Consider the following 12479-nt stretch of genomic DNA (forward strand, 5'->3'; position numbering starts at 1 on the left):
TATATATATATATATATATGCAGGTTTTGGTGTCTTCGGGTGTCTTCCCGTGTAAGAGTCGGGGTGTCTGTGCGACGTTTCGACGAGGTCTCACTCGTCATCTTCAGGCTGGTGCTTTCGGCTTCTTGTTACTGGAACAGAGCAGAGTTTGGTGTTTGAGTTCCTATAAATACTGTTGAGGGGTGTGGTGTATAGCCTCCAACGTTCTGGGCAGAGAGGAAGTTCCTAGATTAGTGTGCCTTTTCTTCTTTTGTTCCTTAATTACTTGAGGGATATCTTGGGTGATTTCATGAGTGATATTCTGAATATCACTGGGTGGGTCATTAAGTGTAGATTAGTTGCTAAAGCTTTCGTGTCTTGACCTCTTGAGCTTGTGAAGAGTTTTTCTGAGAAGATGGCTGTGCTGCATTTAGTTGTGCTCTGGCTTGGCTTCGTGTATAGGGGCGAGCTATGGTTTTGTGCCTTGTGCCAGCCAGATCTGTGTAGGGATTGCAGGGGGGTGCAGCATCCGGAGGTGCCACTATAGTTTGGCTACTGGATGGAGTCTGTAATATGTCTGTGGAGAGGGTCTGGGTTTGGGTCTGGTGTGGTTGATTGGTGACGGCGTTCTGTGTGCCTCTGGTTCTGGTGTCGGTTTTTGTGGGGAGGGCTAATTTCCAGATGTCTGGCAGGCGGGACGTGTCGTCACGCTTGTTCATGTTGTGAGGGTGTTTCTCTATCTCGATGGCTTCCATGATTATTCTCTTGTGGTGATGTTCCATGTTAAAGAGCAATTTGGAATCTGCAAAATTAATTTCGTGTCCTGTTTCTTTCATGTGTTGGAAAAGAGAGGAAGTTTTTTCTTCTTTTTTGACGGCATTCTTGTGTTCTGCGATACGTGCATTTATTCGTCTGTTTGTTTGTCCAATGTACGTGGCTGGGCAGACTTTGCAGGGTATTTCATAGACCCCTTGGTTTTCCAGCTGGATTTTGTCTTTTGGGTTTCTGAGGATATTGGCTATTTTTTGGTTGGTGCAGAAGGCTGTTTTGATATTGTGTTTATGGAGGATTTTGCTGATTTTGTCTGTAGTGCCCTTGATATAAGGAAGGAGGGCCATGCCATTGTTTTCTTCTGTGTCTTGGTTTTTGGGGGGTGTTTCTTTTTGGATTAGCTTCGTAACCCTGTTTTTCTGGTATCCATTGGCAATTAACACATTTGAGAGATTCTGTAACTCAGTTGTCAAGTGGTCTTTGTCAGCCAGGCGTTTGGTTCTGGAGATGAGAGTCTTGGCTACGGAGTTTATTTGTGCAGGGTGGTGGTGTGATTGTGCATGTAAGTAGCGGTTGGTGTGTGTTTTTTTCCGGTAGATAGTGTGCACACTAATCTAGGAACTTCCTCTCTGCCCAGAACGTTGGAGGCTATACACCACACCCCTCAACAGTATTTATAGGAACTCAAACACCAAACTCTGCTCTGTTCCAGTAACAAGAAGCCGAAAGCACCAGCCTGAAGATGACGAGTGAGACCTCGTCGAAACGTCGCACAGACACCCCGACTCTTACACGGGAAGACACCCGAAGACACCAAAACCTGCATTCCTGTACCCGTGAAAATCTACGAAAGCAAATATATATATATATATATATATGAGCTTCATGGGGACTAGGTCTATTCATGGGGGCATTACATAGGTATGAATCAGCCCTTACCTGCAGGTGGAGTCGGTAAAGGTTTACCATGCCATCCATCACCCGGGGTAATTTTTATTGAACAACATATAACAAAAGCTGTGGCAGAAGTGAAGTTAGCTTTCTTTGTAATGCCACAGCTTTTCGTATATTTAAAAATTGTGCTGTAATTGGTTGGCTTCTGAGTTAGTGTTGTGCTTTGGTTCCAAGGCCATGAATAGCAGTGATTCATAAAGTTATTATAGGAAACCATAGACCAGATCTATAATTTCACATATGGGGGTTCAGCTCCATCTGGGAGTTGGGGTTGTGAGTGGAACAATGTTGAATAAGTGTGACTCATGTGGGTTTTAAATAGGTTTTAAAACAGAAAACAATTTACAAGGAATTCGGCAAGAAGATTTTTTAAAGGCACCTGCAACCCATTCCGAACTTCGCAACTTTTTCCTAGGTGAGATGTGTTTTATTAATAAGGGGACTATGTGTGGCTCAGAACGAGTATTGCTACTCTACCGCTGTGCAATCTCACACAATAACGGCACTTCCCGATTGTTGTTATTTTCAAGTGGATTCAGTTACATACTGTACCGCCAAACTGAGGTTGCACAATTAAAGTTGATTTGGTGCACTAGCAGAAGGCCCCTCTTCCAAACCAGACTTTTTGCAATAAGGAAAATGACAGGAATATACACTGGAAAGCATGGAAGAACAATGCTTGATGCAACCTCTCTGGCAGAGTCCCACCTAACAATCAGAATGAATTCTCAGTAAATAACCACCATAGTTTAACTTCTCTGCAAATAATTCTATGAATGAATCAGGATGAATTCTGAATAATCGAGTAATCTGGAGGCAACCTAAGATTGTATAAACCAAACTGTATATGACCTAATGAACTGAGTGAGCAATCCTATTCTCACATTATGCCAGTACCAGAGACACACAGCTGCTAGGCCAATGGAATGTCTTGTTTGCATGTCTTGCTAAGCCAAACTTGGACTTAATCACGAACATGCCTTCTGCTCTGCTGCACAAGTCCTTTGTCTTATTACTGGCTTACCACATGTGGTTTATTTTAAACAAGTAGAACACAGTTTGGGGGTAGGGGAGGTGAGGCACATCACAATTAAGCCATGCTTTAAAACAAACCATGGCTTCACATGACATGGAAGCTAAGCTACTGTAATCAAGGTGTACTTGGCCTGGAGAGGAAAAACAAATGGGTGGAAAATAATTGCTAGATCCATCAGTGTATCTTCAGAAGCAGAATGGGTTTGTCAGCAAATCTGAGGTGTTCGGCCACTTTCTCTGTCATGGTGGGGGGCACAGTTGACATTCCACTGATTTCTATAGGCCCTCAGCTGATGGATCTTCAGTATAGGATTGCACCATTAATTATTTAATTATGGACAGGTGCATATGCTTTCTTTAAATCAAATTTCCAGAACAAGGTATAAATGCAAGAGAGAACCATCTACAGAGCAGCCCTTGTTTCAGTTAATAACAAAAGACCCATCTATCTTAGGGTTGCCGAAGTTCAAAAAAGTTGTTGATCTTTTTTTTTTTTTTGGCTGGGAGACCCCTAAATTGTTGAGCTCAAACCACCGCCTTCTGAAAATTCCCTAAGCTATCCATATCATGTGCATCTCTTATAGCATATAAATTCTGTGTAATAATTTAGGGCATCTTAGGGCATGTGGTAATGCTTCATTAATCCTGGAAAGGCTATGATTCTTTGGAACAAAACCCCACCAGGTCTCTCCATTGCACCATTTTGTTGGATTCCAGACACAGTGGTACCCTGGGTTACAAACGCTTTGGGTTACAAACACTTCAGGTTACAAGCTCCGCTAACCTGGAAGTAGTACCTCGGGTTGAGAACTTTGCTCCAGGATGAGAATGGAAATTGTGCGCTGGCGGCAGTGGGAGGCCCCATTAGCGAAAGCGCACCTCAGGTTAAGAACGGTTTTGGGTTAAGAACAGACCTCCAGAATGAATTAAGTTCATAACCTGAGGTACCACTGTACTGTATTTCCAACAGCATGGCATGAATTCTGGGAGAAGTCCTCAGCGTTGTAGGTGTGGTTTTCCATTCCACATGTCTTCCAATCTTTTCTTCCTCCCATTTGTGCTGCAGTGCTATCCGTTTCTCCTTAAAACATCAAACACCATTAAAAGCTTTTTTTGTGGCTGTGTATTTGGATTCATTAGGACTCTGGAGTGTGAGTGGGTGGGTGTGGGTTTGAACAGCAGGTTGTGCAAGCTGGTGCTTAGCTCCCACAGTTAAAAGCCACTGTGTTTGAAATAAGCAGAGGAAGGTAATTGTAATAATAAACTAGGCACTTTTAAAAAGTGCTATGGATATGAGCCCTTTGACTACTGACTAAATCTCACTTTCATTACAATGTATGTTCAGGAAGATGGTTTAATGCAGAAATGCTGAAAGCATAAGCCTGTACTGTACTAACTTCTGTGCTAACCAGCTTCTTTCCTAATGCACACACTACCTTTCAGGATAGTTTACATTAAGATTCCCCTTCCATTTTTTCTCAAAACACACTGAATTCTGGGAAGCTATCCCATGCCCACTGGCTGATATTTTTCCATTGGGGCCATGGCAAGGACATGTCTAACCATTAATTTATGTCTAGGTAGCCAGACGAACTTGCCTTTTCTAGTCTACCCATTCCACCTATTGGATGTCTTGTACAGAAGCTCTCCTGGGCAAACACTTGTTTCAAAAACAATAGCCAAACATTTCCTGTTTCAAATATAGAACTAAAGGAGAACATAGCTAGAATTATTTGAATAGTCTTTGTGTGAGTGCCTGGCGTGCTCTGGTCCATGGGGTCACGAAGAGTCGGACACGACTAAACAACAAGAACTTTGTGTGAGAGATTTTGAAACCTAAGTAAGGCTGAAAACATCATTATAAAGCAACACATGACAGCAGGTGGAGGAACAGTCCAAAATCTTTATTTGCCTTCATTTGTCAGTGGTTGTTTTTTTTTTTTAAGAAGAGGAAGGAAGGAAGGTGGAGAAAGCAAAAAGGAAAGATATATAGGAAGTACTTGGACGTCTGGACATTTGCATCTTATCTTGATCAGGCCTAGGGGTTGTAACCAGCTACATTTTGCTCAGATTATATACCCACTGAAATTAAGGGACCTAAATTAGTCATATTCATTAATTTCCTTGGGTCTACTCTGAGTAGGACTAGCAGCCTTTGTGACATAAGAAGCTGTGCCCAGAGATTAGCATTTCCACCTCCCAAGAAGTACCTCAAAGGGGTCACTTTTGACTCACAAGCGCTTTCCTTGTTTTCTCGGAGGTTGGAGTTTCCTCCCCCCATGCCCTTCACTACTATATCCATTTCATTCCATCATGGCTGCTCTAGGATTTAAAGATTCCGATGTTACTTTAGGTCTGGCAGGGCTGGATCAACAATCTTGGGAGAATATATATATATATACACCAGCCTTGATAATGGTCTGCTACCAGGAGAAACCACCACCCAAAATTATGTCTGTACATCTTTTAAGACAGCATCTGAACTATTTTAAGACATGCCCATGTAAACAGCCCATATATTTGACTTCCAGTAAAACAGGAGTGAAATACTTGTCCTTTGGGTGACTTTTTCTCAGTTTGTATGGTATTGTGGAAGTGGGAAGCTATGGTTACATAAAGGCAAAGGACAGTCTAAGGGTCAAATTGGACTTGATGTGTCACTCACATAACAATTAGTTTTTTTAATGGCTGGTATAGGGTTCCCCAAAACCATGGCATGGGAAGGGAAGCTTTCAGACTTTGCCCCTTCAACAGTGCAGGTAAGAAATGGCTCTTCCCACGAGCTGTGCCTATTTGCACCCCTGTGCCCCCCACAGGTTGCTATTTTATTGTGAGTGTGCTCTGCAACATGGCCTTCCCACAATAATAGTGGTGGAGGATTTATTCTGCTTTAGTCTGGTGTCCAAGGCTTCTCCATTGCTATCACAATACTGCTATCTAGAGAGGCTACAGTGCAATGAAACTGGTTCAAAAACAAACCAGAACATTTGAGGCATAAATAGTTGTAGGATTTAAGCAGGATATGCACTCATTGGAAATGAAAGAGTGTGACTTCCCTAACACTTTTGCAGGTGTTAACAGCATGGAAAACTGGGTTATGTACAGGTGCAGCATATTAAAATAGAAAAGTATAAAGAATTAAGTAGAATTTTTTTATTAAAATGGTATAGAACTCCGGCACAAATGGCGTATATAGTGAAAGGGTTTAGTCCGAAATGCTGGCATTGTGGTCAGGAAAAAGGACTACATTCACACATGTGGTGGGAATGTAATCTGGTTAAGGAATATTGGCAAAAGATTATAAAGGTAATTTCTGGATTATTTCAAATAAACATGGAAGTTAATAGGGATTTGTTATTTTCGGGAATACTGGGAAATAACAAAGTAAAAAGTAATAAGCAAGAGTTGTACAAGATTACGATTCTAGCTGGAATGGCAGTTATTGCTCTGGGATGGAAAGAAAAGGCCAAATGGAATATGGAAAAATTGAATGATTATGTTTTTGAATACGTACAATCAGAAATATTTGCACAGATCGTGGCAGAGGATAGATGGGAAAACAAATGCCAAAGAATCACAAATAAATGGGCTTTTTATAAGAACTGGATAGAAAGAGGGGAAGCCAACCCTAACATACAAGCTCGAATGAAGAGACTGTGTACATGCATAAAGATATGAAGAAGGAAGGCCTGACCGGGGGGGAGGGGAGGGTTGGAGTGGGGAGGGAGGGGGGGAAGAAAAAAGAAAAAAAGGTAAACCAGATGGTATTTTGAATGGATTTTGTTATGTAAACCCTTTTTCAGAAACCATATATATTAATGCTATGTAGATATGCATTGTAGTATGAATGAATTGTGATTTGTATTCTTTGTTTATAGAATATATATAATAATGTTACGTTACTAAGCAAATTTAATAAAACAGTTTTTTAAAAAACAAAAACGTACAGGTGCAGCATGAGCAAAAGCCATCATGAACGCACAGTGAATAGGATGTCTGGCCAACGCCAGACAGCTAGATCCCTGATTCAAGTCCAACTACACTTCCCTCAGGCTCCAGTGAGGGTTGATAACAGTGCTGGGAATGCAGAGTAGACAAATCTTCTCAGGCTTTTTCATCCTTAGGGCGCCCCCAAGGATAGAGTGAAAAAATTAGGCAGGATGAAATGGTGCCAAGTACTGTGACATTATTTCATGCTTGTCAGTTACTCTGAAGTTCATGCTGTTCTCTGTCCAGATGGATGGCTTGCACTTCCTGTTTCTGAAGGATTTGGAGAGGACTCACAAACACTTGATAGATGATCACTTAACCAACTTCTGTTGGAAATCTAAAGTGAGCAACTTTTCTTTTACTGTGAGAGATTATTTACGTCTGGATGGCCAATATTATAAGAGAAGGATTTGTGAAGGATCTGCAGATCATTAACACATTTTAACCATCAGGAGATGAATAGACTTCTTTGAGAGACATAATGAGGAGAAGGACTAATCTTTTACTGAAACAGCTTCTGTTGGTTGAGAAATGTGAAAAAAAAGTGAGAACTTTTAGTTTTAATATGAAGTGTCTGTTATCATTCTGGGAATTTCTGGCTTGTTTAAACTATTTGACACCATACCAGACCCTGCCTAACTTTGCAAATTGCAAATACGCAAGCAGTTTTCTTGCTACCTCACTAGGAGCAAAACTAGCAACTGGGGAAAAAGTTAAATATACCTCTCCCACCCATCGTTCTTGCCCTGAAAATGCCCACCACCCACCCACCCAAAACACCAATTCAAACCCAAAGGATGGGAGGACTGTGTTGCACAGTAGAAAGCAATGATTTAGCCCTGTATCTGCTTCCTTGCTGTAAACATCTAGGGATATTTTCATTTTATGTTTTACTGGTAGACGGGGTGGGGGTGTAATGTATGTGTTATCAGCTAAATATCTGGCATTTGAGAGAAGCAGCTATGACTCAGGAGGCTGGCTCCTGGAGAGCTGACTCAGAGAACAGTGGAAACCGACTTACATTGGCTCACTAGCTCAAGATTATCTGCCGTGATTATCCAGCAGCTCCCCAGTGTTTCAGGCAGAGGGTTCTCCCATCCCTACCAGGAGATGCTGGCAATTCAACCTGGGACATTCTGTCTGTCAAGCAGCTGCTCTACCACTGAGTTATGATCCTTTGCTTAAAGATGTGGCCTGGCAGGAGAGGTTGGATTCTACTCAATCCAGGCACCCAGGCCACATTGGAGATAAAGTCCAGTTAACAACCAACTCACCTTGCAGTGAATTTCTACATGAGAACAGACCAAGACAACACATGCAGGACACCCCTTCAAAGAAAGGACTCCACCCAAGAGAATGCTGGGCACAGGGGTGCCACCACATCATCAATTTTCCATAGAAATCTGAGGATGGGACAAACAGGCACTCACCTGTGCACCTTGGCCCATCTGCCATGGATGTTTAAGCTGAGATTCCTGCATCGCAGGGGGTTGGACTAGATGACCCTTGGGGTCTCTTCCGATTCTAGGATTCTGCCCCTCTATTCCGCCCCCCCACGTGACCACTGTGTATGGAGAAACGTCTCTTAAGTTCTCTCTGAAGGGCAATTTGGGAAGGGAGGGAGAGACGTAGCAATGTTTATGACAAAAGGGGTTTAGCATTAGCAATAAATTTCGCGAATGTATGGAACTGGTCCGGTATTAAAAAGCGGTGCAGGGAAAACGCCCATTCGACTGGTCTTCGAGAGGTTTCTTTTGTCCAACGAATTGTTATGAGGAAATAATAATAATAATAATAATAATAATAATAATAATAATAATAATAATAATAATAATAATGGGAAACAGGTGATCGATCGTAGGATGAGAGCGACAACCCTCCATGACGCCCCTGTGGCAACATTGCATTCCGCCAGCCAATGTGGAGCACGCCCTTAGGAGCACCCGCACGCACGCGCTCCCAGAAGAATCTGACTCTGATGTGTGGAGCAACACCCATTCCCCTCGCACACCCCCTCTGCCCAAACTGGAGCCGGCGAGTGCGGGGGAAATCTGAGCAACGCCCCCAGCACTGCAAATAATCTCGCCCAGAATCTCGGCAGTCTTGTTTCGCGCGTCTCCAGACTGCAGTCCCCCTCGCCTTTTGCTCTCTTAGGTGAGAAAAGCAGGGAGCGCCCGATGGGGCAAGAGCCGTCCGTAACCCAGTCCCCGGAGGCGGGAGGCGTCGCCAAAAGCAGTTACGCAAGAAGACCTGGAAACTGAGGCGCGTGGGTTAGCTTTGGTTGAGCAGCCGAAGGACTGGAGAGCAGAGAGGGCTGGACATATTCAATCTGGAGGCGCGTGGCGAATGTTTCCAGCAGCATCCTCTTTTTGGAAACTCCAGGAACCTGTTGCATGGATTTTCGGGTAACCACATTTTCGGGTTGCAGAAGAGAGGCTATTTGTTGCGGGAAGGGTCTCGCCGGTCTCTAGAGCAACCTCCGGAGCGCCGCTTCTTCGCCGCAGGACGGGAGCGCAGCGGAGTTGGCGCAGGGACTCTCGCCAAGGGTGCCTTCAACTTTGAGGCGGCCGTTGGGCTAGCGATGCTGGGAGAGACGGAGGATGAAAACAGCCCGGAGCTGCGCGCAGCGCCGCAAAGCTTGAGAGAGCGAACAGAGAGCCTTACAGGCTGATGGGTCTCCCAGTTTGTGCTGGTTTTTTCGCTTGCGTGCGCTTGAGCGCACGTTCCTTCCAGAAGAGCGGAGCCGCTTCGGAGCGCATCTGAATGGCAACTCCAGGAAAGGGCCCAAGGATTGCTTTGTTCCTTTGCTTTGTTTTGAGGAGACGACTGTGCAGATAATCCGCGTAAAGACTTCTCACCGATGCGAGAAATTGCCAGCATGTGAATTTATGGCGGAACGTTAAGACTCACCCTTTTCTTTCTTTTACTACGCTGGAGGCTGCTGTAACCCTAGTAGGTCTAGGCACGGAAAGTTCTCTTCAAGAGAGGGAGAAGGGAGCGATAGTCTGTCGGATAGCTGCAACCTACCTCTCATAGTATTATCCCAGGGCAAATACCACTTGAATACTTCAAGGGCTCTCATATAAGATTGGTGACGGGTCTGTTGTTATATTTGTGTGCGCGCGTGTGCAAGGTGTGCCTGAGAGATGCTTCTGCAAAAATCTGAGGGTTTGTGTGACATTGCAGTATCAACGCGTGTGTTTTGAACAAAGTGATGCAAGATCACAGTATTTGCAGATGATCTTTGAATAATCCTTTGTTGTGTGAACTATCCACTACTATAGTTAGACTCCTGTGTGTGTGTGACAGAGAGAGAGAGGGTGGGAGGGAGGGAAGGAGAGAAGGAACTCATTACAGTAGATTGTGTGGGAGCCTGACTGGCACCTCAAGCTTGTTGCTGTGTGGATCTGCACTTCACATCTTTGTGGGCACAGCAGTCAATACTGCATTTGTGAATAGGCTGCAGTTTGACCCGGACTTCCACTCAAATTGTTTGTGCTGCTATTTCTTCCAAACTCCGCTTCTGGAAATTCCGTATGGAGATAGCACTCTGCGAAGCACCTCCCATGGAATTTCAGAGGTGAAGAAACCTTAGCCTGTAACTTTTGTAGCTCCCTGCTTGTCTTAGGAAGGAAATACAACCTGGTCAATGTTGGGAAACAGCAGTGGCAGGAGCCCCAATTGCACAGGCTGGAGCCAGGCCTCTGCTGGGGACGTCTTCAAGCTGTTCCTCATGGTCCTCCTGGTGGTGGTCATCAGCCTCGGCAATCTGGTGAGCCTCCTGGTTTTCTTCCGTGTCAGGCAATTCAGAACCTCCCAAGGCTACCTGAAGGCCTCCTTGGCCCTAGCTGACTTGGCGGTGGGGCTCATCGTCGTGCCTTACTCTGTTTACAGGGAGGTGAACAGGTTGACCTGGGGGATGGAACCAGAGATGGATAAATATGAGAAGCCTGCCTGCTTCATCACTGGGCCCATCTTTGCAGGCTGCACCTTTGTCTCGATCAGCACTATCTTTCTGCTCTCGGTCGAGAGGAGTGTAGCTGTGCTGAAGCCTCTGCACAGGAAAGCAGTGATCACCAAGCGCAGGACTATTTGGCTCATTCTGGCCTCTTGGGCCATGAGCTGCTGCTTGGCCGTGGTGCCCTTGCTCTCCAGCCCTGATATCACCTTCCAGTACAATGCCTGCAGCAAGATGTGCAACTATGCCTTTCCAGCAGACAAGCCGCCCAAATCCCATTGGAATATCATGCTACTGTACCCGGTCTTTGACTTCTCAGTTTTGAGTGGGACCTTTGCAGTCAATGCCGTCACCTTTGCAGCCGTCCACCAATACTGCAAGAAACGGAAGCAACTGGGAGAAGAGGCACAGGGTGGTAGCAACCAGGTCTCCTTCTCAGACATTACCGCTGCCAAGACCATTGGCATTCTGACTTTTGCTTTCTCCGTTTCCTTCCTCCCCATTGCAGTATTTGTTGTGGGGTCAGTAGTGGGATACCAGTGGTGCAAGTTCTCCTTTTACGCCTTCTGGATCCTCACTTCCAACAGCTGTTGGAATGTGGCCATCTACAGTGTTTGGGATCCCAAGTTCCGTCAGGGGGTTCGGGAGCTGTTCAACAAGCCGGTGCTGATATCGACCTCTCAGGATGCCGCCTGCTCACAGGAGGAGCACAGCTCTGCCCCTGCCTGTGTGGCAGTCCTCAAGAAGATGTTCCGCCCAGAGAGCAACCGATAGCACAGTTGGTGTCTGCCATTTTGATTAGGGTGGCTGTTGTGTTGGGATGTGCAGTCCCTATCCTAGTCCACTGCAAGCTCCTTTGGACAGGGCTGGCCAGAGATATTTTGCTGCCTGAGGTAAAGGCCCCCAGCAGAGATGGCCTCCTTATTTCCATGTATGGAATTGACAATTGAACATTGGCTCGTTTAAGGAGTGTAGGACAGATCACACAGCCTACACATCTCTGCCTCCAGCGTGTCACTGTCACCCCCTGTCCCACAGAATCTGCTGCCTGAAGTGGCCACCTCACTCTTCCTAATGATGGAGCTGGTCCTGTTATCTTTTAGAAATGTGCACTTCTCTTGAAGCGCCAGACCTCCTGGATTTCATAGAATAAATGCAGCATGGATTTATGGGCATGAATTATAATGCAGAGTGCAGGAGCATGGTGCTCTCTCAAAAATTGTTCTAACCAGGTTCCTGTTTACATAAATAAACAGAGGAGAAGGGATGGAACAGAGCCTTTAACCCCCACAGAACCCAGAAATCTACAGAGCAGAATATTTCTTCTCTGTACAAACTTGGAAAATGGCCCTTTGTAGATCCAAGTCCAAGGAAAACAACAATACAATTACCAAAAATGGCCCTTGGGTGCAGTTATTGCTTGCTGTATTATCACAAATATGGTTATGGTATTTCAACATGCAACATATAAAATTCACTCAAACTCTAAATGTGCACATTCTACAAAAACCAGAGACACTGTACTCTTAAAAATGGAGCACTGCTGGCACAGAGTTAAGATATCATCCTTTATTCTGGGTTAATTTAATCAAAACAACTATTTCTTTATGGTTTTGAACTCAGAATCACTATTGGAAAGTTGTGTTGCCAGTTGTGTTCAGCAGTATAGAAGAATAAGGTTTTAATTACCCTGATCATATGTTGAAGTATTTATTAAAGTGAATTAGGGGCAGCTTATCTGTTTTACATGGTTGCTGTTACAAAAATAAATAATATGTTGATGTTGAAAAGA

The 12479-nt window shown here is 44.5% G+C and overlaps 1 protein-coding gene across 1 annotated transcript; it reads left to right on the forward strand.

Annotated features, from left to right (window-relative positions):
• The first annotated feature begins 8630 nt into the window (after window positions 1–8630).
• On the forward strand, window positions 8631–11971 carry LOC309534227 (trace amine-associated receptor 13c-like). The gene has a single exon (XM_082226384.1). The coding sequence runs from the start codon at window positions 10379–10381 to the stop codon at window positions 11459–11461; it is 1083 nt and encodes a 360-aa protein (XP_082082510.1). The 5' UTR covers window positions 8631–10378; the 3' UTR covers window positions 11462–11971.
• The last annotated feature ends 508 nt before the right edge of the window (window positions 11972–12479 follow it).

The sequence above is a fragment of the Podarcis vaucheri genome, assembly GCF_965113315.1.
Source record: "Podarcis vaucheri genome assembly, chromosome: 6".
In the NCBI taxonomy this organism is placed as follows: Eukaryota; Metazoa; Chordata; class Lepidosauria; order Squamata; family Lacertidae; genus Podarcis; species Podarcis vaucheri.

Coding starts and splice junctions, on each gene's coding strand:
- LOC309534227 (XM_082226384.1), top strand. CDS start 10,379: ATGTTGGGAAACAGCAGTGGCAGGAGCCCCAATTGCACAGGCTGGAGC.